This window comes from Eptatretus burgeri, chromosome 2 (assembly GCF_056783735.1).
Source record: "Eptatretus burgeri isolate ZD-2024b chromosome 2, Ebu_testis_v1, whole genome shotgun sequence".
Classification (NCBI taxonomy): Eukaryota; Metazoa; Chordata; class Myxini; order Myxiniformes; family Myxinidae; genus Eptatretus; species Eptatretus burgeri.
The window spans coordinates 6861138-6888637 of record NC_140962.1 but is presented as its reverse complement, the minus strand read 5'-3'; the positions used below and the strand labels follow the sequence as shown (position 1 = coordinate 6888637).

The window sequence follows — 27500 nt, the reverse complement described above, 5'->3', positions numbered from 1 at the left end:
TGACAAGGTGAGGAAGTTGAGAATGCTGGACAACGCTTTGAAAGTAAGGTGTCAAATTCAACATTGTGGGGTGTGTGCCTGTCTCCATACAAAATGAAAAATGAACAATGAACAGGCGAGCGAGCCCAGCAGGGCACGCCCGAACCTGTGGAACGACGCCGCAATTGTGTGTGATGCCTGGAGGGGACAAAATATAGCTGTGGGTGAGGTGAAATGTACATGTGGGAAAGATTACTATCGGGAATAGAAATGAACAGTGGATCACATAATAGAAGTAGGAATGTTTCTAACAATGATCTAATGCTCAATGAGGAGTTTGTTCAGGTTGTCTCATGAAAAAAAAATGACGGTTGTCTTTTCCGTTGGAGTTGTAAATTTGTCATCATTTTGTGGACCTATTGATGTGACAAAAAGGAGGACAAAAGGACAGCGTAAACAATGAGCAAATAAATTAGGATCTCAGCACGAGTTAAGTACTCAGATGGGAATGCCAACAATGAACACAAAAGTATACAGTGGAATAAAACGATAAAATATTTGATATTTTCTGAATAATGCAATAATAATAGAAAATTCAAAGCACTGGATAAAGGAAGTGATTTTTTTTTTAATGTGTAGCCACCATCAGGTCATACATAAAGTGCAACTATATATAAATATATATATATATATATATATATATATATATATATATATATATATATATATGTTACACACATCCGATAAAAGTGCTCAAAAGCGCAGATAATGTGGATAGCTTCCCACATTTTCCAACAAGAGGTGTGCAGTCATGCTTCATAATGATTACCCCACAATTGAAGATGGACTTTATTTTTGCGTTTCATCACATCCTTGTACTATAATGAAGTCCCAGACAACACCGATGGCAAACCAACACGACATCTTTGCCTGGTAATGCAGACAAGCCAAGACGCATACTCGCTGTATCTGGCAACGTTCCATCGGCATCTTGGTGACATAACCACGCCACTCTCCAGCTCTTTGAAAGTCATTGTGTCAGGTAACGCGACACACATTGAGATAACTACAGTGCTCCAATCATACACCGATGGCTTGTTTTACAATAAATTAGCTGTCGCTATAAAGGACAGTAAAATTTACCAAACAATCCGGATTTAAAAAAAAAATAATTCAAAGAAAAGGATAAGCTGGACGGCCAAACGGACCAAGAAATCAATGGGAAAGGTGGAAATGAAAAACAAATTAATTATCAATTACTATGTGTAATAACAAGATGACCAGGATACAATGGATTATTTCCACTGACTCAAACATTAAAGGGGATACTAACATTTGAGCGAGAATGCATACGATAAAACTTCCCTCAATTTCATTTTGGCTAAAGACAGGAAAATGCCGTGAGAACGCTGCTCTTCCCAACAATTTTACATTATGAAACAATGTACACCAAAGATGAAAAAAAAGGTGAAGCTCAGGTTTGGGGGAAAGAAAGAAAGGAAGAAAGAAAGAAAGAAAGAAAGAAAGAAAAAGTTCATATTATTCCTCAATCCACAGAGGGCTGTGGCACCCCCCTGCTAGGTGGTAAACAACATGCGTGGGTTTGTATCAGCTTCATGCAGAGCTCAGGAAAAAATACAAGAACTTCATGGGAGAGATGAAACGGTATAGAACATGATTCTGGAATTGCTCCAAGACCATTGCCTAGTTCACTACCCAAATGAGCTGCAATCTTTTCAACATGCTTACCGCCCATCGACCATCTGCTTTCCATCGGCGACGTCATTGGTGCGCTGCATTAGATAAGCCGAGGGGCAGAAATTGGGCACCTCCTGTCTGAGAAAATCATAATAGGGAGCTAGAGGTGGAAACGGGTGGCCATCTCGTCCAATGGCTTTCACTACCTTCAGAACGATAGGTTTTCCACGACCTCTTCGCAGCACCGATAGAACCTGCAAAAAAAAAAATCGTGCACAACCAGTAATAATCTTCATCAATGCACATGTTCCTGTCGTTTTGTCGATGACAGTCGTGATTATATACCGTGTTTAATCAAACAGGTTCTTGATTGTAAGCAAAACTAGGAGATTATGCAATGACGTGTCATCCATCCAACCGCGCAGTCAAATTAAAAAGCATTAAAAAAAAAAAAAACCCAAAACCATTGACCAGGTATTTTTTTTTTTTTTACCAAACTTAGCAGAATTTTTTTTACTGGTGATTATTCTCAATTTTGTTTGTCTCGCTCCAAATGGGTCATTATGGGGGTCAAAAACAGCCTTTTCAGCCATTGCCCAAATGCTAAGAGAGTGGATTCAATAATAAGTTGTAATCAATTTCTGCTGATAAATCTCTTTATCTCTGAAAAGACCAAGTGGCAAACCCTCCTATCTACTTTATTTACAATCCTCTTGAGGAAGTCGAGTCATCCACGTTTGGGTCTCACGATCAGCCATGATCTTTCTTGGACAAACCACATTCCCAAGTTGGCCTCCAAAGCCAGCCACCGACTGGGCATCCTCCATCATACAAAGTCCTTCCTTGGCCCACCTGAACTCATATCCACCTACAAGGCCTTCATACACAGCTTGATGAAGCACTGCTCTCCCCTCCAAGCGGGCCCTCCTGCCTCACACCGTTCTCAGCTCGACGCTGTGGAAACCAAGGCCTTCATGATTATTGCAATCTCCCGTGATGAAGCCGAGTCTACGGACCTATCACTTTCCTATCACAGAGAGGTCGGTGGTCTCTGTCTTCTACCGCCTCCTTTCTGTTCTTGCACCCTCTGCTCTTTCTGTGCTTTGTCACCCCAGGTATCTGCAGGCGCGAGCAGTCCACCATCAACCCCCTTATGGTGAAACTCCCAAAAAACAATCACTCGTCACCTCCATTCATCAATTCCTCTTTTTTCCCCACCTGTGGAACCAACTTGCACATTCTCTTCAATCTCTTCCTTCCCTCCACGTCTTCAACACAGCTGTTCACCACCATCTCAGATCGTCCTCAATGATCTTTTCTACCCTCGTTAACCTCCACCCCAAGCCCACCTTCTTCCAAATTCCCAGAAGTTTCCTTCCTGAGAATGTGCTTCTATATTCATCTTGTCCACCCCATGTGTCCTCCCTGACCCCTCATTCCTCCCCACACATTATTTGTCCAAGTCCCCCTCTATTTTATCCTTCAACCTTGCTGTTTGTGTCCCCCCCCCTCCCTTTTTCTCTCTCTACTGTTCATTTGTTCTGTTGCATCCTGATCCATTCAGTGTTCTCAGTCTTTCACAAGCCTTGACCCTCTATACAAAAATAACAACATTAATAATTATAATAATAATAACAATAATAATAATAAAAATTTCAAAACCCTGACAAGATATCGAGCTAGTCACCATAATTGGTTCACGAAAAAATATTTTCATGAAAAAATATAAGTGACTACTATTATTTGTTATCGTTGTGCATGTCTGTCTGTCTGTCTGTCTGTGCCTGTCTGTCCCGAGCATAGCTTCGTGGGTTTTGATCCGATCCTGATAAAAATTTTGGTGGAAGGTTTATATCATGATCTAGTTGTGTTTTCCTGAGAATGGGCGTGGTGCGCCCATGATGGGTGGAGCCACGCCCAAAAAACATGTTTTTAGGGGTAGCCGGTTTCAAGTTACATCTTCTCCTGGGGGGTTTGTCGAATCTGGCAGGGGTTTCGGTATTTGGTTAGCCCAATGGCACTTGCATAGCCCCACGGAGCTCGATTTTTCATTTCCGCCCCAAGGTCAAGGTCACAAAGTCACGAACTTAGAAAATTGCGAATTTTGACATAAAAATCATACGACCGTCCACACTTTGAGAGCTCGGATGACAATAATTTTCATGCATAATCTTGAGGTCATTCCCCACCTAAAGTCTTGAAACCATTTTGCTCTAGGATGCCATGTTTTTACTTAAAAAAACATACTTTAAAAGTAGATTCAAAGTTTCTGAAGGCAGCAGTAGTAAGGAATGGAATATTAATATGTTGAATTATGTGCTCGTCTCAAGAGAATCACCATTGTAGCATGTGGATAGATGGTTAGAAAAATAAGAAAGAATTTTAGCACATAGCACATGGTAATAGGATCTCAAGTTGACTGTGTCTAGGATCAGCATCTCAAGGACATGGGGATGGGCCTGGCATCTGCCTGGGGGATGGGCAGACGGAGGCCCCTGGAGTACCGGCGGAAAGTGGACGCAGCGACGCGCTGCTCTGGTGCATGCTCCCATACCTAACCCTGACCTGATAGAAGGTAAAAAATTTTTTTTTTAAATAATCCACGGAAGCATATTCCCCATTAAATTGTCTCCTTTGGGTTTGATTATATTGTTGTGCGTGCAGGCTTTTACATCGTACGACATGCTCTTCTGACTTCCAATAGCATTAAAATAATAACTATGTTTGAGCAACCCTCACCCCATTTCCAGTCTGATGAGTCGGTCGGCTTAAAAAAAAAAAACAACAAAAAAAATCCTCTTTAGTAACCAGAGCAACATCGACAGTCCGAACAAATTAATGTAATCGTCAACATTGCATTTCTCACCACTCCCTTTGAGGCATCGTGAAGGGAGACACCATTGACCGTGTCTAGGATGTCTCCTGGCTGCACCCGCCCATCATCAGCGATGCAGCTCGCTTCCACCAAGCCTGTGATTACTACTCGGCCTTTGATGTAACTGAAACGGCACCAGGCAGAGAGAGGTACATCAAAATCAGCCTCTTCGGTGTTCCTATTCGAGCACATAGCTCCGTTTAATAGGATCTCAGGTTCAAATTACATTGACTGTTTTTGTTTGTCCTTCGTCTACCAATTATCCTTATAAAAAGCACGCTGATGCTTCCTAAATGTCCAAGTTCTGCGTATTGTATTGTTACGGCTTTTCTACGAGCCACGCACAAGACTCAACCATCCGTTTATTAAATAACTCATAAAAATGTGAAATCATCTCGATGAAAAGAGACTGAATTGAGAGCGGACTTTACATGCGTACGCCATCAAGCGATTGGAAAGAGCTTACGTTCATTCAATGTGTCCATTTTTATTTTCTTTTGTTGCAATTCCCCGGAAGTGGATCGAAATGCTTGTTCTCGCTGCTCGAGGACATTCAAGGCGCAATCAAGATGAGCGTCAACTTGTTCGACTCCGACTTATCTTGAGCAAATGACGCGCGAGCAACTTCATCCGTCACGGAACCTTAACCTCATGAAGAATGCAAAGCTTGTAATCATTTCAAGTAGGACATCCCTTACAAGGAACTTCAAAGCAGGAAGAGAGACCATCAAGTCCATCAAACCCTGTGCTATTATTACCAACATATTGTTGTTTATCCATGCTCTATCCTTAAATGCTCGTCTAACCATTACGCCACCAAGACACCCACCCTTTTTCCTATCCGTGTCAACATAGAATTTTGATTCTTTCATGTCTGCCATACTGACGTTTCTGTAGATGTTCCAAAAGCTGCAATGGTACCGCATACTCAGGGGCTCAACAATAAGTTTTGTTTAATGTGCAGCAAGTTTATGTTGACTCATTTCTGCCTGAAACGGTGATAAAAAAAAAAAAAACACTGAGTGGTCTCTACAAACCATGTAGTTATATTAAAGTATTCCTTTGGATTATAAATGGTCACAATGACATGGTCTACATGGAGAAGAAAAATTTTTAAAAAAGGACGACAAACAATGTTCCTTGGTGAACGAACAGTCACAATCTTCTCTGCTCTGAGAAAGCATCCTCAAAAACTGAGGGTATCTGTTCCGGAATTCTCAGTTTTGTTGACTGTCTGTTTTAATTGAGTTGTTCAATACATTGATGCATCTCATTGAATACCTCGACATGTTCTTTTGCATTGGGTCCATGTGTCTATCCAGGTCGCTTATTACTCTTGCAGACCTCGTTATCGGCACCACCAAAGGCGGAAGGAGGTTATGTTTTCACCCCCTCTGTCTGTCTGTGAACAGGATATCTCAAAACATGATGAACGGATTCGGATGAAATTTGGTGGACATGGTGGGCGTGTGAGAAAGACGAATTGGTTGGACTTTGGTGAAGATCCGAATCCTAAAATTCTTAATTTCAAAGTGATTCTTCACCATTGATAGGGCCCATAAACGGTATTTAGCACGATATCTCAAATAGTTGAAGACAGATTCTGACAAAACTTGGTGAACTGGCTGGGTGTGCCACAAGGACCAATCAGCATCCTGATCCGCATACAATAATTTATCATTTTTTCAGTGATTCTTCAGCATTGAGAGATGGGCCAAAAATAATATATAGCATGATATCTCAAAAAGTTGTGGACGGTTTTGGACAAAATTTGGTGGATGAGTTGGGTCGGAGACGAGAGCAAGTCAATTAGATTTTGGTTCAGGTACGGACGCAGATCTGGCCAATCAGTGGGATACAAAACAGAAACTGTTCAGCCGGGCGGAGGTGTGCTACCCTTTCCTCCACTTCCTGCTAATTAAATCTCCTGATTGATGGCCACCGTCCCACTGTTGCCTTGTTCTTTCATGAACCTCGATCTTATATAAAAGTAAATAAATAAAATAAAACTAGAAGGGCACTCGGTAGAGCGCATACCCCCACCACGTAATGCATGATCCACGAGAACGTATCAGGCCCAACACATTTTTGAAATATCAGGCTACGTATCGTTTTTGCCCCGATCTCTCAATGGGGAAGAATCACTTCAAAAATTAATTAATTCTCACATCCAGATCCGGATTCGGATCTTCACCAAAATCAAATCAATTTTCCTTGTAAAACACCCAACATGTCCACCAAGTTTCGTCCGAATCCGTCCACAACTTTTTGAGATATCGTGCTATATATCACTTTTGCCCGATCTCTCGATGGTGAAGAATCAATTTTAAAATTGCAGTCGTCGTGTCCGGATCCGGATCTTCACCAAAATCTAATCAGTTCTTCCTTGCCACACACCGAACCTGCCCACCAAATTCGGTCTGAATCGGTCCGTAACGTTTTGATACATCCTGCTAACAGTCAGAGACAAAAGGCAAAAGGAAGGTAACGAAAGGCATACTGTGGGAAAGAAAGTGGGAAAGAAAGCAAAGGAGGCAAAGAAGGAAGAAAATGTAGGAACTGTCAGTTGGGGGTGGAGAGAGGGTGGAGAAATGAAGTAGATAGCTTTGCTCCATGGAGAAAAGTGCAAAATACTTACTACAGATAAGCACCCAATTCATTGCATGGTACAAATTCATAAAGCTCACAAACCTGTAAAAACACAAAAAAATACAAAAATATATATTAATGAAAGGCAGAACCAACGCATCTCCAATTTCTTTTCATAAAATACACAGCAATTCTACGTAAGGCAGTAGCTACATTACTGCGGTATACGGCAATGATGATGATGAAAGCATACGATTCATAAAATATAATATTGTGATATGCTGCTACAAAGTAAGTGGCGCTTGTTGGAGTGGTGCTTCGCAGGCAGGGCGCTGTACCACAAAGTGAGCCACCAATTGTGGTGTCCTAACTGTAGCTTGCGGCACCGACAGAAAGACTCTCTGCACATTCATCTTCTCCCAGAAAGGATGATACCCATTGATGAATAGTTAAAATCCAAACAAGTATTTGAAAGAATTGAAAAATTATTTTTACCTCCTCCTGAAGATGTGCCAATTATTAAAGGTGAAGGAGGTTATATTTTCATCTCCATATATATCTAGATATCATTTATATATCCATATATCCATATCTATCTCTATCTCTATTTCTCTGTTTGTTACTTGCAAAATCGAAGATTTTTCAAGTATATTGGTCAGTCAATTTTGTTATTGTCCGTTTGTTTCTTTGTCTGTTTGTTGCCGACAGGTCACAATTTAAAACCGATCTTCACGAAACTTCACCACATGGTAGAGTTTGTCATAAGGAAGAAGCCGATTGTTTTTGGGGTCAAAAGATCAACATAGGCCAATGGTCAACAACGAAGGTGGTAATTCTAAAATTCTCAATTTTCATCAAATTGACTTGAAATTTGAAGAGGATTTATATTTCAGGTCACTTAATTCAACCAGTAAATTATTCTTGAGGTCGACATAGACCAAAAGGTCAACATAGGCCAAAGGTCTACAACTAAGGTGGTGATGCGAAAATCCTCAATTTTCATCCGATTGACTTGAAATTTGGAGAGAAGTTATATTTCAGGTCAATTAATTCAACCAGCCAATTATTTTTGAGATCAACATGGAACAAAAGGTCAACGTAGGCCCAAGGTCAACAACTAAGGTGGTATTTCTAAAATCCTCAATTTTTTTTTATCAAATTGACTTGAAATTTGAAGAGGATTTATATTTCAGGTCACTGAATTCAACCAGTCAATTATTTTTGAGGTCAACATCGGTCAAGAGGTCAACATCGCCCTGATTTCTAAAATTGTCAGTTTTCATCCGATTGACCTGAAATTTGAAGATGAGTTGCATAACTGGTCAATTAATTCAAGCACCAATTATTTTTGGGGTCAAATTTGTTTTATGGATTTTGCAAGTATTGTGCACTGCATGACATCCTCTTTTCGTTTGTTTGTTTGTTTGTTTGTCTGTTTGTGTGCAGGATATATCTAAAAGTTGTTGACGGATCCGGATAAAAATTTGTGGACAGGTTGGGTGTGCGACAAAGATGAACCGATGAGATTTTGGTAAAGATCCGGATCCGGATGCAGATCTGACTACTATAATTTTTTTAGTGATTCTTCACCATTCGGATAAAGGGCCAAAAATGATATACAGTAAAATATCTCAAAAAGTTTTAGACGTATTCGGACGAAACTTGGTGGATATGTTGGGTGTGTGACAAGGAAGAAGCGATTCAACGTTGGTGAAGATCTGAGTTTGGATCTGATAATTTTTTCAGTGATTCTTCAACATTGAGAGATCGTGCTGAACTAATATATAGCATGGTATCTCAAAAAGTTGTGGACGGATTCAGACAAAATTTGGTGGATGAGTCGGGTAAGTGACAAGAACTGGCAGATTCGATTTTAATTCAGGTAATCCGGCCTATCAATAGATTCAAAACTTAAACTGTTCAGCCAGGCAGAGGTGTGCGCTTTATCGAGCGCCGTCATAGTTACAATCGAGTTGAGGTGCATGGCTGATGCGCATTACTTCAGCAAATTCTTTTTCTTTCATCTGGGAAGGAAAAAAAGTTTAAAGTATCACCAAAAATCTCACCGGGATGATCCAACTCTCATCCAGGAAAACAGAAGCCTGAAACAAAAGTATCATGAGGAAAGATCAACTGAAATGGAAATGAAGAGCAATTTTTACAAAAAAAATCTGTTAAAAAAAAAAAAACAATTAAATACTGTACTGTATATATGTCTCAAAATAATATCTCACAATCAAAGAATCAGACTACACCTGGGTAAAATAACCTTTAAAAGCCCACGTAAAGGATTTTTTAAAAAAAGAAGTATTTGTAGCTCGCTCACAGATTCCAGTGATATCACTCAAATAAACCTAAATTATATGTTCGCAGTAGCCATTCCCACCATTTTCCACGATTGTGTTGTGCCTGGCATTGTGTAATGCATTTTTACGTGATCTCGCTTTAGCCTGATCAGTCATTAGTGTTTGACTCAAATCTTATGTATATTTTGGAAACTAAATTCAAAACTGCTTCGACTATTAGTGGGGGCAGATACCAGAAATTTTTGAGAGGAATCGTGAAAATGATGATACAAGCATCAAATTTGGCACATTTGTTCTCCAGGGGATTGTAATCAAATCTGCCTGATTGGCCATTTGAAAATCCAAATTTTGAGAAAAAAAAAAAAAAAAAAACTTCAGCTTCGGTATATTCTACTCATCGTCATCACAAGGCACGGCGATTGGTCTTCACGGAGAAGAACAGGCCCTCTGAGTTTATATCAACTCATATTTCGCCAGACATGATGTAATTTATTCGTACAAATTAATTATTGACTGCTAGATAGAGCAACAAAAGTGATTGGTAATGCAAGAGACCCCCTCCCCCCATTGCACAACCACACTTTCATTCAAACAAAAATACCTGCAAGTCAAGCTCAAACTTCATGTGTGATGCAACTGAGAGCAATGAGAGAAATGACTCTGGAAAAGATTAATCAGAAAAACATGCATCAAAATCGATTAATCGGTCCATCATCCTCCTCAAGACAAATAGTTGGCCTTGTTTGACAGCCATAAATAATTTGTTTTTCCGCTTCGGCCCAAATATACAAATATTATCAAGAGAGAGCACAAAGCATTTACCTGCAAAGCGTACATACTTCGGTGCATATGAATTGACTGTCTTATTGCTCCGAATCGAACGCATTTTTCAGAGCAGAACGATAGGATTGTCTGATTAATAATAATATCAAAATTTAACAGGAGCTCAAGTGAGCACAATATACACCCGAACAAGAAGGTATATACAGAATTGTGCTACTACATGGAAAACAGCAACCTGGTTGCCATAGCAACCAATTTAGATGACGAACGTATGTCGCGACACACCGTCTCCACAGTCTTGTACCTATGTACCAAATATGAAACGTGAAATTGAAAACTTTGGGAGTTAGAGTGCGGACAGGAACGGACAGACAGACGGACGGACGGACGGACGGACGACCAGTATCACATAATACGCCCCGATAGATATATATATATATATATATATATATATATATATATATATATATATATATATATATATATATATATATATATATATATATATATATATATATATCGGGCGTATAAAAATAGGATCATGAGATTCCAACACCAGCTTCAGCAGGTCCCTCAACACGAGCACCCCGATCAGACAAAATTGCCGACAAGTGTGCCTGGGGTCAGGGAGAGGGCGTGGAGATCACTCACCAAATAAATCTTCATTTCCTATTATTGAACAAAATGGATCATACCACTGCAAGTCACAACACACCACAAGAATGAGAGGCAAAGTTACAAAATGCATTTTGGTACTTTGATTATCATTTACTTTGGAGGATCAATCAAATAAGGCAAAGCTTGCAGGAACTTGGCGCAGCTCGGTTGAAGAGTTCATCCGCAAAAAACGATTGACGCCATTCCTGCCAAAACTGAACTAAGCATGCCATGATGCAGCTCACAGTACAGTCTTTACAATTTCAAATCATTGTTCTGCAAAACTTGATATAACACATGTAATATATATGTATGTGTGTGTATATATATATATATATATATATATATATATATATATATATATATATATATATATATATATATATATATATATATATATATACATACATGAGGTCCATCGAAAAATTAACGGGACTGACTGAGCCTGCTGTGTGCTCCACTTGCACAACTTGAATGAACGGGTTGCATCACAGTCTTTCGCAATATTCCAGCAATATATATGACTGGTGATGGTTGACTGCACTCATTGTGTGATTTTTTACACGTTGTGCTTTACACGTTGTTCAGTCTGAGTCGTCGCGCTATGAGTCGTGAGCGGAGAGCCAATCTGAAGTTTCATGCCAAGCTTGGCAAAACACCTTCCGAATCCTTCGCAATGCTGCAGCAAGTCTACGGGAAAGAAACGATGTCACGTACACGTACATTTGAATGGTACACGAGGTTCAAAGAGGAACGGGAGGAGGTTGAAGACGATCCACGGTATGGAAGACCTTCAACGAGCAGAACGGCGGACAACATCGAGCGTGTGAAGCAGATGGTGCGCGCAGATCGTCAACTCATGGTGCGGATGATTGTTGAGGAACTTTCCATCAACAAGGACACTGTCTGGAGCATCATCACTGAAAATCTCGAAATGCGCAACGTGTGCACAAAGGTGGTCAACAAGCTGTTGGCCGAGGAGCAGAAACAGCAAAGAGTCACTGTCTGTCAAGACATTATCGAGCACCTCGAGGACGATCCAGACCTACTCGGGAGAGTCATTACTGGCGATGAATCGTGGATATTCGAATACGATCCCGAGACCAAACGGCAGAGTCGTCAGTGGAAAAGTCCGGCATCACCAAGACCAAAGAAAGCAAGGATGTCGAAGTGGAAGGTCAAGGTGATGCTCATTGCGTTTTTTTGACATCAAGGGCATCGTCCACTTCGAGTTTCTACCACAGAGTCAAACAGTGAATCAATACGTGTACAAGGAGATCCTCCGGCGCCTCATGAGATCAGTCTGGGACAGGAGGAGGGATCTGTGGGAGAACAACACCTGGGTGCTCCACCATGACAACGCCCCTGTTCACAGTGCCCTGAGCATCCGACAGTTTCTGGGGGAGAGGAACGTGCCAACTCTGGAGCAACCCCTGTATTCGCCAGACTTGGCCCCTTGTGATTTTTTTTCCTATTCCGCAAACTCAAGGGGGTGATCAAGGGGACCTGATTTCCTGATGTGGAGGCCATCAAAAGGGCCATGACGACGGAGCTCCGGAGGATTCCAGAAGAAGCCTTCCGGGGGTGCATCGAAGTGTGGAAGAAGAGGATGGACAAGTGTGTGAGACTGGAGGGAAAATATTTTGAAGGGGACAAGCTGTGATTTCAATATGTTTTTTGGAATAAAATTTCTGTGAAGTCAGTCCCGTTACTTTTTCGACAGACCTTGTTCATACATACATACCGTATTTTCACGACCAAAAGGCGCACCGTGCCAAAAGGCGCAGTCTAAGTTGTGTGTGCCGTTCCTGTATTTGACACACACATAAGGCGCTCCTCACGATAGGGCGCGGGTTTTATATGAATATCCTCTACTACGTACGTCCGCCGTACAACAACACACTCACACAAGCACACAAGTGTGCATATTTAAAAATAGATCGGGAGCAAAATTGAGTTTGGTTGTGCTTTATTAAAGTATTAGTTACAAAAATACTAAAACAATCAAATACCGGTAATAGTCTTTAATCAAATCCATCGAAATCCTCATCCTCTGTTTCGGAATCGAACTGCGCTAAACCCAACCTAGCAGGTCCACCTTCCTCGCCGTCAGAGTCACTTTCTGCACCGTGCGGCTCCTCCGAAATGATGCCGGCTTTAGCGAAAGCTCGGACAACAGTGCCAGCAGACACGTTAGCCCAGGCATCAACAATCCAGTGGCAAACTGTGGCGTAACTCGCCCGGCACTGCCTTCCACCCTTTGTGAAGCTGTGCTCTCCTTCGGTCATCCACCGCTCCCACGCCGCTCGCAGCCTCACTTTGAACGGCCGGTTCACGCCGATGGCTCGGCTGGATCCGTTTGTCGCAGATGTGCTTGCTGCAGTAGGAGCGGAAGTTTTCCATCATTTCTTGATAATCCGCCGGACGTTGCTGCGCTATCGTAGTCCTGGTCCGGATGGAAAAATGGCACCGTTTCATGAAGCGAAAGCACCAAGACGGACCTCCGTGGAAATGTTCGATTTTCATTTCCTCCGCTATCGATACTGCCTTCAGTCGGATCGTGACCGTCGAAACGCTCCTCCCACTTGCTCTTTGCTCAACGATCCACTGCTCAAGTCTTTCCTCCAACTCTGGCCACCTCGCCTTGTTTCCACGGAAACTCAGCTGCGTCTTCTTCACCTGTCGCAGCTCGTTTTCCAGCTTCCTCCACTTTCGAACCATCGACTCGTTGATCTGGAAATTCCTCGCCGCGGCTCGATTCCCATGTTCCTCCGCATAGCTGATCGCCTTCAGTTTAAACTGAGCTTCATAAGCGTGTCTCTTTGCCATTTTCGGGGTTGTTAAAACAGCAATGTTCTGCATACCGCACATACCTGTTCTTTTATACACACAAAGGGCGCACTGCACTATAGGGCGCGTCGCACATTTTGACAAAAATCTAAGACGTTTATATGCGCCTTATAGTCGTGAAAATACGGTATATATATATATATATATATATATATATATATATTCTTCTTCTTTCGGCTGCTCCCGTTAAGGGTCGCCACAGCGGATCATCCGTATGATCCACATAGTGATTTGGCACATTTTACGCCGGATGCCCTTCCTGATGCAACCCTGGTCGCATATATATATATATATATATATGTATATATATATATATATATATATATATATATATATATATATATATATATATATATATATATATACACATATATATATATATATATATATATATATATATACACATATATATATATACATATATATATATATATATATATATATATACACATATATATATATACACACACACACACACACACACACACACACACACACACACACACACACACACACACACACACACACACACACACACACACACACACACACATACCTCAGAAACTTTTTTAAAATTCAGATTACTACAATTTCATATCGCATTAGTGATTATGATCAAATTCCTGGTGATTCTGTAAGGCTTTAATATCAAAAAAAAAGTTTATTCTGGATTTGTTTGCTTTTGCAAATAAATAAATAAATAAAAATCAAGTTGTGGATTTATCTGCTTTTGATACAAAAACAAACTGAAAAGTAATAAAATTAGAAATGTTCTTATGAAATTTGGATTTCTGAAATTCCGGCCTTTGATAATCCACTTGTATCAATTTAGGATCACCCTTTTTTTGAATTGATGTTACACCAAGAGAGGACATTTTAAAATGTTGATTTTCTGAAAATGGGAAAAAATTGATTTATCGGTTTTTGAGTTTGAACTCTTCAGTTACTGTTATAATAGTTCCTGCTATGACAAAGTGTGACTAATAACTGTCGGTATGACATTTAGGCAGGAATGCATATTTGACAAGATGGAATGAAAAGAATGCAGTCAAGAATTATATCAGAACTCCCAACTTCACCTCTGGCAACCTGGGGTCTCTCGCAAGGATGTGGAGTGCAGTTGGAAGAAGCCCCCGCACCAGGGCGATACGAATAAACAGCCGGCCTCTCCCTTGTGCGGTATGTACGTCGGTGCACTGCGAAGCCTGCTGCAGGGCCCAGCCTAAGCCCGGCTCCTTTCTGCATGTTCTCAGAAATACAGCAATGAAACAGATTCAGCAATGCTGCTCATGAACGTGTGTTCGTCGTGAATGCACATCATATCGTGTACCTTTTATCCAACACTTACATGTTGCCATTGCACATTTCAGGCAGGTTGCCTATCCAATCCCAGTAGTCCCACCTCTTTAGGCTCAGTGATGGCTCTGATTTTAAAAAAAAACAACAACAACAAATAAACACAAACAGGGCATACAAAGTGAAGGGAGAACACATGACAGCATTAGCAAAATAACAATTTCTTTTATATTGGCAAATTGTCCTTCTGAACAGTGCTTTCAAGAATTGATGATCATTATGGACTATATATCTGCACACATTCTCTGTTGCAGTCATGACATGCATTTCCCTCCTCCGAGCGTAGGAAATGATTTCTCTCGGAGTGGCAGTGCATCACCTATGGACCGGACCAGGTGGGGCAGGCGGATTATCCCCATCCGTGTTCTCCTTTAAGATTCTGCACAACGTCGTGAGTGGCATCATTGCCTAAAGGGGCATGGCTGTGCTGCTGATGCAGTGCCCCCTGTAGGTTAGAGCAGGAATTTGGAATTTGTTCAGGGTGCCAGTGATAGTTTGCCTACTCTTCACGAAGCACACCATGGGATCTTTAACATCCATCAACTAATGTGGGCAGACAAGACAGCAAGTTTAACATCCATCTGAGGGACGGCACCCACATTGATGAATCATCCTGCCTGTGAAACACCGGATGACAGTTTATCGCTGGGTCGGGATTTGAATCCAGGATAGACAGCTTAGAGGCGAGTGTGCGTGCCTCCAGGCCATCCTGTCTTCCCTTACCACATGGTATTAAATAATAATAATAATAATAATAATAATAATAATAATAATAATAATAAAAATATATTATTATTTCTTAAAATACATTGTTTTGTCCAAAAACAGCGGTTAGAGACAAAACTTATCTGAGTTTTTCTTAAAAGGGGATTCTGAATTGTGAGATTAATTTAATTGGGTGCGAGTGTTAACCTTTTGTTTATCGTGGTAAAATGTGCGTAATTCATTTATCACTCATATTTGGGGACTTAAATTAAAATCATGTTAAAAATTAAATCGGTGTCGTGTTAAAAATTGATGTGATGGTATATCCGGTGGCAGGATTTGCACTCCGGCCACCACAAAACACACTGTAGTGTGCGTCAGAGTGGTGCTTCGGTGTCGTCCACCAGACGGTGGTCTCCGAAGGTTAACCTGAGGTGGTCCCTTCGGGTGGGTGCCTGGAATGTCCAATCCCTAAGAGATGGGGATGGGCCAGACATCTGCCTTGAGGATGGCCAGAGGTCACAAGATTACCAGCGGAAAGTGGACGCAGCGACGCGCTGTGGCGCATGCTCCCCGTGTATGTATGGTACATCTGATGATGACGTCATGACCTACATATTGTAGGGCTGCGATACCTCAAAATTTGGCACTACACCTCTGCCATATACTGTATAACATACAATTTAATAACCTCTGTTTGGTGGTGTATCCATAGTAAACCTCAATGTAAAATAAGAATGAAGTTTCGTGCGAGCTGCCTTGCATTTTCACACCAAAATTATTCTGCAAACGATACCTGCTCAAGCAAAGGATGCAGAAACATGCTTATTGCCATTTCTGTTCGATATTTGTGCTTCCTTTTTCATAGTAGTCTGCAGTCGTGTTATAGCTGTTGGTATGAATGTTGCTACCACTCCTGCTGCTGCTGGTATCACTACTTTAAATAGTACCAATTATTCCCACCTTCTTGTTCGATCAGCCAGGAAAGGTTTTGCCAAAGTTTTTCACTAAACCTGCTGGGCTAGGCCTGACTGAAGCAATTTGTTCAGGAAGGCGACCAGAACTTGCACGCGTGCACTTCACAAAATAACCATGGGATGTCTAACGTCCACCAACTCATGTTAGCAGAAGGAAGTATCCAGCATAATGTCCAGGTGAGAGATGGCGTACTTTGTGATGCAATGCCCTGCCCGTGAAACACCAATCGAGCAGTTCATATTCAGGTCGGGAATCGAACCCAGACGAGACAGCCCCCATTCTATCGGACAAAGTCTAGAGTTGTGTTGCTCTCACATTTCTCGCGATGCAGGGAACATACGTCACAAAGTAAGTTCAACCAATCCACAGCCAAACTCTAATCAGGATTAGAACTCCTAAATAAGATACAGATCGATCAGGATATAATAGTACAATTATGTAATGATATTTCTACATCGTTTTGTGCCTTCCCTGGTGTCAATTTTATCAGACGATGATATTTTGTACCTTGCTTGGAGACTGTTGGATAGATTTCCAATATAACTGAATTCCATTCCTTTTGTTTTATTGGCCATGTGAAACATGGACATTTTTCATTGACTGCCAACTAAATTTTAAAAATAGGACCACTGGACCTGTAGCTTATCTGGGCCCTGTGCTAATGTTGTAACCCAAATTTGGTAGCATTCTGGCTGGTAGGTCTGGAGAAAAAGATTTTTAAAGGAACAAGCCAGGAGGCGACGATGGTTCACGGCCATTATTGAACAATGCCATGATAGGTACAATTGAGTTAGTGGAAGCTTTTGAGGAAGCCCTACAGTAAAAACCTATCTCTTCCATCAAAATTGTAAAGGACTTCCGGTTCCGGTTTTGAGCGGCAAGAGGTCTCCTTCGGGGCTCCCTGCTGACGTTCTCAAAGTTAAGTTCCGGTTGTTATTTGTCCCGTTTTAACTGTTTAATTTTCTCACCTACATGTTAATGTGTGTTCCTAGTTCGGTTTTGTTTCAAAAATCGTGCAATTTTGTGAGTATTTATGTCGACGTTCTTACTTGGTGTTTGAGGCCTAGTCCTAGGCTTGAGGCCTACCGGTTCCACTCGGTGTTCGATCGTTTTTTTTGTTTGTTTGTTTGTTTTTTCTCCCCATTACCTTCAATTTCTATCCTCCCCATTACCTTCAATTTTCATCCTCCCCACTTTCCAAACATCCCCCATTCTCCCAACTAATCTCTTTCTTATCTCAAAAAAAAATATATATATATATATATATATATATATATATATATATATATATATATATATATATATATACCCAACAACAACAACAACAACACGCTCACCTTCTCCCGATTCTGCTACTTCTTCTTCCTCTTAACTTCCTCCTCGTCTTCCTCGATTTCTTTTTTTTTTACACTTCCATGACCTAATCTGTTGAACTCTCTCATACATTAATATTAACAACAAAAACGATCTTATAATGCTTCATCTTCCTCTCTCACACATGTGGTACTCTTTACTGTTTCACAATGCACTACTCTTCTGCTATTTTAACAGACTGCTCTCATTTCGAGCTCTCCTTCATTCCTTGCGTAAAAAATCCAACTATTACAGCGCTTCTTCTCTCCATGCTCTGAATTCGCCTTCATTGCATCCATCAAGAATTGTGTTAAATCGCATCTCTGACCTAAAACTTTTAAAAACCACAGTTTGCCATGGATGCTCGCTTTCCATCAACCATTCTTTTTTTCCAACTTCAGTGCCAACTCACCCCCCTCACCCCTCACTCTCACTCTCAAAGCAACCATCCCACTCTTCTCCCTCCAAGCCTCCCTCTCACCTCTTTCAAAAATTCCCCCCTCACCTTTCTCCCATCTTTCATCCGCCTCACTCTTCCTTCTCAAAGTTGCCCGCCCTCTCATCCACCAACCTGCCTCCCTCCACTGCCCTCTCACCTCCATCTCTTCACTCCACCTCCTCAAATCCTCAACTGCCATCTTCCTTGTCTCTTGTCCCCCCTCTCTCCCAGCACCACAGAGCCTTTTCTCCTCCTCATTCGGCCCCCTCCCCTCGCTATTCTGCAATACCCCACACTCCTTCAGCAACCCTCCTTACCTCCCCCCTCGTCCCTCGTCCTACCCTCCCCGCCCCTCCACCTCCTGCACCCAAAGCCTCCTCCCCTACCTCTTCATTAAAAGTGTGGACCTCAAATATCCGGGGCCTTCGCTCAAACCTTTCAGATCTTTCCATGCAGGTTGCCACTGACAAACCAGACATTATCTGCCTAACAGAAACTTTCCTCTCCCAAGACGTGTCTGACTCCCAAGTATCTCTCCCTGGTTACTCCCTCTTACGGTATGACAGACCTGAGCCTCGTCCTGGTGGAGGTGTTGCTCTCTTCATCAAAGACTCTATTCCTCACTCTCCCTGCACTGCTCTCACTCCCCCACACCTCCAGGAATACCTCTGGCTTCGGCTTCCCCTCCACTCCCACCTCATGTTTATATGTATACTGTACCGTCTACCGAACAGTGATGACTCCATCTACACCTCACTCTCCGAAAACATGGACCATCTTCTATCTTCTCATCCAAACTCTCTCTTCCTCTTATGTGGCGACTTCAATTGTCATCACGCCAGTTGGCTAGGTGTGGGTACCTCTCTCACCTGCCATGGGACATCAGCAAAAGCTTTCTGTGACTCATTGGGACTGACTCAATCGGTCAACTTCCCGACCCGGATCTCAACCAATGGTACTCCATCTCTTCTGGATCTGATTTTGACAAATTTCCCTGACAATATCTGCTGCTCTTCCTTCGCTCCAATTGGTTCTTCTGACCACGTCCTTGTTAAAGTGGACATCTCTCTGGCTGTTATCAGAGAACCACCTCACCGCCGTCGAGTCTGGCATTTCACTAAAGCCGACTGGCAGGGTCTCCGAGCAGCCATCAAACTTACAAACTGGTCTCCTATCACTACTTTCTCAAACATCAACTCATCCTGGGAATTCTTTCAAAGAAACTTGCTCTCCCTCATGCACAGATTTATCCCCTCTCGTGTTCAGTTGTCCTACCCTTCCTCCCGCCCTTGGTTTACTGAAGCTTGTGGCGAGGCAGTTGTCCTGAAACAACTTGCCTTTGCCTCATGGAAAGCAAACCCAACTGAGGGCAATCTCAGTTCTTTCCACAAAGCTCGGAACAAGTGTGTATCTACCCTCAGGAGAGCCAGAAAACAACATCTTTCTCATCTCAAGTCTGAACTCTCAAACCTCTCTCCCTCCTCAAAATCCTGGTGGCGTTTAATCAAATCTGTTTCTGGTGTATGTTCCCCCTCCATCCCCTCCCTTACCTCAAATGGCCGCACTGCTGATTCCACACGTGATAAAGCTGAATGTCTAAACTCGGTGTTTGCAGCTAAATCGTGTGTCCCAAACCCATCACTATCTCTACCCACTTTACCCAGTCGCACCCAACTGTCCCTGGTCTCTGTATCCTTTTCTCCTGACAAGGTGGAGAGCTTGCTTTCAAACCTCGAGTCAGATTCTGCAACCGGTCCAGACGGCATCAGCCCGCGTGTCCTCAAAGCCTGCTCTTCTGCTCTTGCTCACCCTCTCTCTGTTCTATTCACCCTCTCATTTTCCCAAGGTCATCTGCCATCTGCTTGGAAATCTGCTAACATCACTGCCCTGCATAAAAAAGGTGCAAAAACAGATCCCTGTAACTACAGACCAATCAGCCTTCTCCCAATCATCAGCAAGGTTATGGAATCCATCATCGCTTCAGACATGAAATCCTTCCTCTTCTCCAATGGCTTGATTTCCAATCATCAATTTGGTTTCAGACCAGGTCACTCTACCCTGGATATGCTGCTACTGCTCTCCCATCAATGGATGGAGGTCCTCAATGCCAGACAGGAAATCCGAGCCGTATCCCTGGACATATCACGTGCTTTTGACACAGTCTGGCACCCTGCCCTACTCACCAAACTCTCTTCCCATGGTATTCAAGGCCATCTCCACTCATGGCTCGCAGACTTCCTCTCCTGTCGCAGTCAACGTGTGGCCCTAAATGGAGTTCTTTCATCCCCTCTTCCTGTGCAGGCTGGAGTTCCTCAAGGTAGCGTTCTGGGCCCTGTTCTTTTCTGGTTTTCATCAATGATCTCTCGGACTCTCTGGAAAATCCTCTATTTCTCTTTGCCGATGACTCCACCCTCTGCCGTACCATCTGTCATCCCTCAGACCGGCAAGCAGCAGCTTCTTCGCTCACTGCAGATCTGGATAAAATCACAAACTGGTCCAACACGTGGAACATGTCTTTCAATCCAGACAAATCTCACACTCTCACTATGTCTCTTCAAAAGGACCGTTTACAAAACCCCCCATCCACTTTCTCAACAATCCTCTGGAAGAAGTCTTTTCTTTCAAGCTTCTGGGTCTCACTATCTGCCATGACCTTTCCTGGGAAAGTCACATTTCCAACCTTGCCTCAAAAGCCAGTCGCCGACTGGGAATCCTCCGTCGTGCAAAGTCCTTCCTCGGCCCTCTTGAGCTCCTGACTACTTACAAAGCTTTTGTCCGTAGCCTGATGGAGTACTGCTCTCCCCTCTGGGCTGGTGCTCCTGCCTCCCACCTTTCTCGACTTCACGCTGTCGAAACCAGGGCTTTTAAGATCATTGGCATCTCCCGCAATGAAGCTGAGTCTTTGGGCCTCTCACTCAATCACCGCAGGTTGGTCGGTGGTCTTTCTGTCTTCTACCGACTCCTCTCCAGCCTTGCCCCCCCTGCTCTCTCTGCGATTTGTCCCAACTACATTTCCACAGGGCGCTCAAGGTCCGCCAACAACCCCCTTCTGGTAAAACTACCAAAATCACGAATCACTGCTCATCTTCACTCTTTCATTCCTCTTTTTTCCCGCCTTTGGAATAAACTTCCTCACTCTATTCTTTCCCATTCTTCCCTCCAGGCTTTCAAAACAGCTGTTCACCACCACCTCTTATCTTCCCCCATCCAAATCCTCGATCTTTTCTACCCCCGATAATCCACCCAAGCCCACTTCCTTCAATTCTCCTGCTTTCCTTCCTGAAAGTCCCTGTAATGTCCATCTTCTCCTCGCCATGTTCCCCGTCCCATCCCCATCCCTCTCCCTTCCACAGTTCACCTGTGTCTGTTCCCCAATGTTTTGTCCCTTCCACTCCCGCCCCTCTTGTCTCATGCCTCCTTGCTGTGAGTTGTGTGTTAGCTCTCATACGAGCCTCGACCAAGGTATACAAAAAAAAAAAAAAAAAAAAATTGACCAAATCAAATCAAATCAGATTTTTTTTAGCTCGCCTGTTTGAAGAACAGAGAGCTATAGCAATACCCTCGGCGTGAGCGTGAGCATCAGCGTGAGCGTGAAAATGTTAAATTTTTTGGTGCAAGTTATTTCCATTCTAATGTTTTTATCTACCACACTATTTTTTACTGATTACAATATACAAATACATATATTGCTTTAAAATTATGTGGATCAGACTTCACTACAATGCTTTATAAAAAATATTATTAGACTAGTCTTTTAAAAACGATAAATGTATAAGCAGGTGAGCATTGGGTGGCTTTGACACCAACTCTCTGGTTATATGATGTACTTATGGACATTACGCACAGCTTCTAGGAAATTAAATTGCGAGAAAAAAAATAAATAAATAAAAATAAATAAATAAATAAATAAAAAGTTCAAGTTGGCGTGGGACGCCCCTCATACAAAAAGACACAACTAGACCATGATATCTAGCTTGTGTCCAAGTTTCATCAAGATAGCATCAAACATCATGGAGCTATGCTCTGGAGAGTCACAAACAGACAGACACACAGACACAACGAAAATAGTGGTCACTGCAGGCACCCGCGAACCAATTAATGCGATTTTCCCAAAAGTTGACCAAGTCAGCTATTTTGACACTGCGGATGCAAATTTCTCCCAAATTAGCATCATTGGTTTCAGGGTGATAAAAAGATAAAATGTTACCAATTAAACTTAATTGATAATAAACTTGAAAAAAGTAAATGTTTTTGGTATAGTGCACAAATGTATTGTTATAACCCTTTAATGGGAAATGTATTCGAATACAACATGATTATTACATCGATGTGCTCGAAAATATATATATATATATATATATATATATATATATATATATATATATATTTGCATTTTAAATGACCTTACATCTATTTTCTGTATTGGAAGGTTATCAGTCTGTCAAGTAAAACAACCCTCTTCCCCAAAAAGGATTGGCCTTCCAAATAATCTTTAATCTATGTTCAGCAGAATAGAATCATCTATTATTTTATTGAGCTTATTAAAGGATTCTTATATGTAAATAAAATTATACACTGGCATCTGAAAGTCTGGCTGGAAGCAGGAGTCCAGCTTAAATGGAATGTCTGTGAAAGGTAATGTCCTCTCAAACTTCTGATCATAAATGTTCCCCCAACCCTTTGAATTCTGATCTCTTCCCTGAACCTCAAGACTTCAGCCTTGGCACCATTCTGTCTCAAGGATGACCAGACATTCTCTCATGATCTTACCCCTCCCCCCCCCTTCCACCATCCTTACCCCTACATATTATATAAGAACTCAAAAAATCCATGGACGGCAGAATCAGAGGAAGAGTGAGTGCGTTGCTTGCTTTTGTTATTGAATCTCCTCTGTTTCTCCATATGTATTAAACGGTTCAAATGCACAAGAGGAATTGAGTATTCTTCGACAGACACGCTTCCGGTCACGTGATCGGCATGATCTCCGCAATTTAACATCCCGACCCCGGCCTAATGTTGTAACCCAAATTTGGTGGCATTCCGACTGGTGGGTCTGGAGAAGATTTTTGAAGAAATTTAGTAAGTCGGCCAATTTGACATATTTAAAGTCATGTGACCAGAACGAGCTTTGCAATCCCCCGTTACCAGTCAGAAGAGGAACGTTGCTGCCAAAATTACAGCCGGACCGGCACAGCGGCTTGGCCTGAAGAAGTTGAAATAGGAGATGCGTGGATGAACAGAGCACGATAATACCTCATCGTATAAAGAAACTTCGCAGCGCACACATGTAATTCCCGTTAACCACAGGGGACGGGGCCCTAAGTATTAACACATACTTATCGAAATAACTGAACTGCGGGAACTGCTGTCTGTGTGCAAATGGCTGCCAGATTCGTAATAATGTCTCCCCCATATTTCCGCAGGGCGCTCAGGGTCCGCCAGAAACCGCCTTCTGGTCAAACTACCAAAATCAAGAATGCAATTCCAGATAAGCTAAAAAGGGTGCATCAACATCCTTTTCGCATTTGCATGAAACATGTGAATTGAATTTGGCACAAATGACAGTCCAAAACGACAGCACAAGGTAAGTGAAGCATGAAGGCGAATGCCTGAACAATTAAAACAAAAACAACGAGAACAGCGCTCAGCAGAGCGCATGCCTCTACCTGGCTGAACATTTCGTATCGCACTGCTCGGCCGGATCCAGCTGTGGATCTAGATCGGGATAGTCACCAAAATCGAATCGATCTCTGTCCTTGTCACACACCCCAGCGGTCAACCAAGTTTCCTCGGAATCCGTCCCTAACCTTTTGAGATGTCCTGCTCACAAACGCACAGATAGACATCGGTGAAAACATTAACCTCTGTCCACCTTCGGTGGCGGAGGTAAATATGCAGTGGGTGCGGTGGGTCCCGCATTATCCTGTGAACCTTCAACACCACACGTTTCTCATACAAGGAACAAATTGAGGGAACGTTTGTCCGTATCACACTCTGGACAATCTTCCTGGGTCTCTCCAATTTCTTAACATTCTCTTTTGACGAGTTACCAAATGCACACTTTTTTGGGGGGGGGGGGGAAACAATGTTGAGGCTCGTATGAGACTTTGAAGGAGGTTGGTTTGGGGTGGATTAACGGGGGTAGAGAAGATCATGGTTTTGGATGGGGGAATATAAGAGGTGGTGGTGAACAGCTGTTTTGAAGACCTGGAGGGAAGAGTGGGATTGAAGAGAGTGTGGGAGTTTATTCCAAAGGTGGGAAAAAAAGAGGAATGAAAGAGTGAAGGTGAGCAGTGATTCTTGAATTTGGAAGTTTGACCAGAAGGCGGTTGCTGGCGGACCCTGAGCGCCCTGCGGAAATATGGGGGAGACATATTATTACGAATCTGGCAGCTATTTGCACACAGACAGCAGTCCCCGCAGTTCAGTTATTTGGATAAGTATGTGTTTATAGTTAGGGCCCCTATGTCTAACGGGAATTACATGTGTTCACTGCGAAGTTTCTTTATAGTTAGTTCTTCACAACAAACCCCCTTCACTTCTCCGCACCATTGACTCCATTGCCCATGTGTTTTGGGCTGAAGGCGTGGTCGGAGCCTCCATTCGCTTCAGATCGAGGCTCCGCTCCGAGGAAGGTCATGGAGCGTTTCCTCCAGCCAATGGGCGAAGGGCGAGCAGGGCCAAGGTGCCCCGACCAATGGGAGGCCAGCATGCCGAAAGCGACTACAGAGCCTCTTTGGGGGGCGGGCCTCCGAGACGCCCCGACACGCCACCGTCCAATCAGGAGGCGAGTGGGAGGGGAAGAAAATCCCTCGGACCTGGCAAGAAGAGTAGAGTGGTTATCAGGACAAGTGTTCTGCAGTCATCTTGGCGACTGGCTTGGTCTTGGTCGTGGTGGCTTTTCATCTGCGGTCCTTCGCGATGGCTCATCGTGGTGGTGGAGGCCGAGCAGCCAGGGCCGTGGGCCCGTGGATTTCAGAACGTGGGTTCGAGTCCCACCGTGGTGGTTGAAGTACGGTGTGACCGCACGAGGCGGAGAGGTACCCGACAAGGCCCTGGTCCCCAGCTCGCCTTTCCCTCCTGGGCTGAGGGACCGAATAAAGACCCCACAGGGTCCATTTATTGTGTGTGTGTGTGTGTGTGTGTGTGTGTGTGTGTGTGTGTGTGTGTGTGTGTGTGTGTGTGTGTGTGTGTGTGTGTGTGTGTGTGTGTGTGTCCGTGGGCCCCATCTGTAAGTAGAAATTGTTAAGTGCTTTTGTTCATTGTACATTGCTTTTATTCGGAAAACTGCTCTTTGTGCTCCCCTGCCCCCCCATCATAAATAAACCCCCAATTGTTCAATGTACCAGCTCGTTGTCTGTCACTTTCTTCCAATGACCCAACACGGTGTGTATTGAGAAATAGTGAGGCCGTTTGTGCCGTAAATTGTTCATTTGGACCGGCGCGGCTCTGGTAACTCCCGCTTGGTATGCCGGACCCGAGTCGGTACATGCGACTCGGTTCGGACAGAGTCGGCCGAGGGTGTGGTTTCCCCAGTAGCTAGACGGCGTGAGTACTTAGGTAAATTGGAATTAGACAAGTGGACCCTACCGCACGCCGTCAAAATATTGGCGACCACGGTCCACGAAGGGACCCGTGACCTTTTGGAGTTATCCAAGGGTTACGACCTTTCAATTCCGGGTGTTCGGTGAAGACGAGCCTCTTGCTCCTCTTGGTGGTCGTTTATCGCCGCCGAACCCTGGCCCACAACAATATCTCAGAGAGAGCAGGGGGGGGGGGTGAGACCGGAGAGGAGACGGTAGAAGACAGAAAGACCTGCCTGCGGTGAGAGAGTAAGAGACACAAAGACTCAGCCTCACCACGAGAGATACCAGTGATACTAACTGCCTTGGTTTCCACAGCGTGAAGCCGAGAAAGGTGAGAGAGGTGGGAACACCAGCCCAGAGGGGAAAGCAGTACTCCATTGGGTTGCGGAAGAAAGCTTTGCACGTGGTCAAGAGCTCAGGCGTGCCAAGAAAGGACTTTGTACGACGGAGGATGCCCAGGACGTGCGACTGGCTTTGGAAGCCAAGTTCGAAAAATCAAATTAAAAGCAAGAACACTTTAAATCAAGGACTGATAGAAAAGAACCAAAATGATGTTATCGACATGAAACTCTCAATTTCCTTTGAAAGGAAAAAAATTTGGTTTCCTTTCGAGGCAAACACCAACGGGAATTCTTACTCCATTTCATTTTGGTATCAATCACCGTGTCCACTGTTCAAATACTTCTGCAGAACTCAGAAACTTGATCTACAACCACGGTCATGAATACTCAATCAAGGGTCATGGGGACCTGATGAATCCTCAATCAAGGGTCATGGGGACCTGATGAATCCTCAATCAAGGGTCATGGGGACCTGATGAATTCTCAATCAAGGGTCATGGGGACCTGATGAATACTCAATCAAGAGTCATGGGGACCTGATGAATACTCAATCAAGGGTCATGAGGACCTGATGAATACTCAATCAAGGGTAATGGGGACCTGATGAATCCTCAATCAAGGGTCATGGGGACCTGATGAATCCTCAATCAAGGGTCATGAGGACCTGATGAATACTCAATCAAGGGTCATGGGGACCTGATGAATACTCAATCAAGGGTCATGGGGACCTGATGAATCCTCAATCAAGGGTCATGGGGACCTGATGAATCCTCAATCAAGGGTCATGAGGACCTGATGAATACTCAATCAAGGGTCATGGGGACCTGATGAATACTCAATCAAGAGTCATGGGGACCTGATGAATCCTCAATCAAGGGTCATGGGGACCTGATGAATCCTCAATCAAGGGTCATGGGGACCTGATGAATACTCAATCAAGGGTCATGGGGACCTGATGAATCCTCAATCAAGGGCCATGGGGACCTGATGAATCCTCAATCAAGG

General features: G+C 43.1%; 1 protein-coding gene across 2 annotated transcripts in view; it reads right to left on the bottom strand.

Moving 5' to 3' along the window:
* Positions 1 to 27500, bottom strand: part of LOC147031324 (uncharacterized) — a 55733-nt gene that overhangs the window by 17724 nt on the left and 10509 nt on the right. The window contains exons 3-10 of one of the 2 annotated variants that reach the window (XM_085861701.1): positions 15086 to 15161; positions 14817 to 14985; positions 10882 to 10927; positions 10049 to 10107; positions 9208 to 9243; positions 7191 to 7243; positions 4544 to 4676; positions 1729 to 1931 (exon numbers count right to left, since the gene is read on the bottom strand). In XM_085861701.1, the coding sequence (XP_085717827.1) occupies positions 1729 to 1931; positions 4544 to 4676; positions 7191 to 7243; positions 9208 to 9243; positions 10049 to 10107; positions 10882 to 10927; positions 14817 to 14985; positions 15086 to 15161 (775 nt within the window). The remainder of the gene's footprint in view (positions 1 to 1728; positions 1932 to 4543; positions 4677 to 7190; positions 7244 to 9207; positions 9244 to 10048; positions 10108 to 10881; positions 10928 to 14816; positions 14986 to 15085; positions 15162 to 27500) is intronic. The other variant, XM_085861711.1, reaches the window with a different exon arrangement.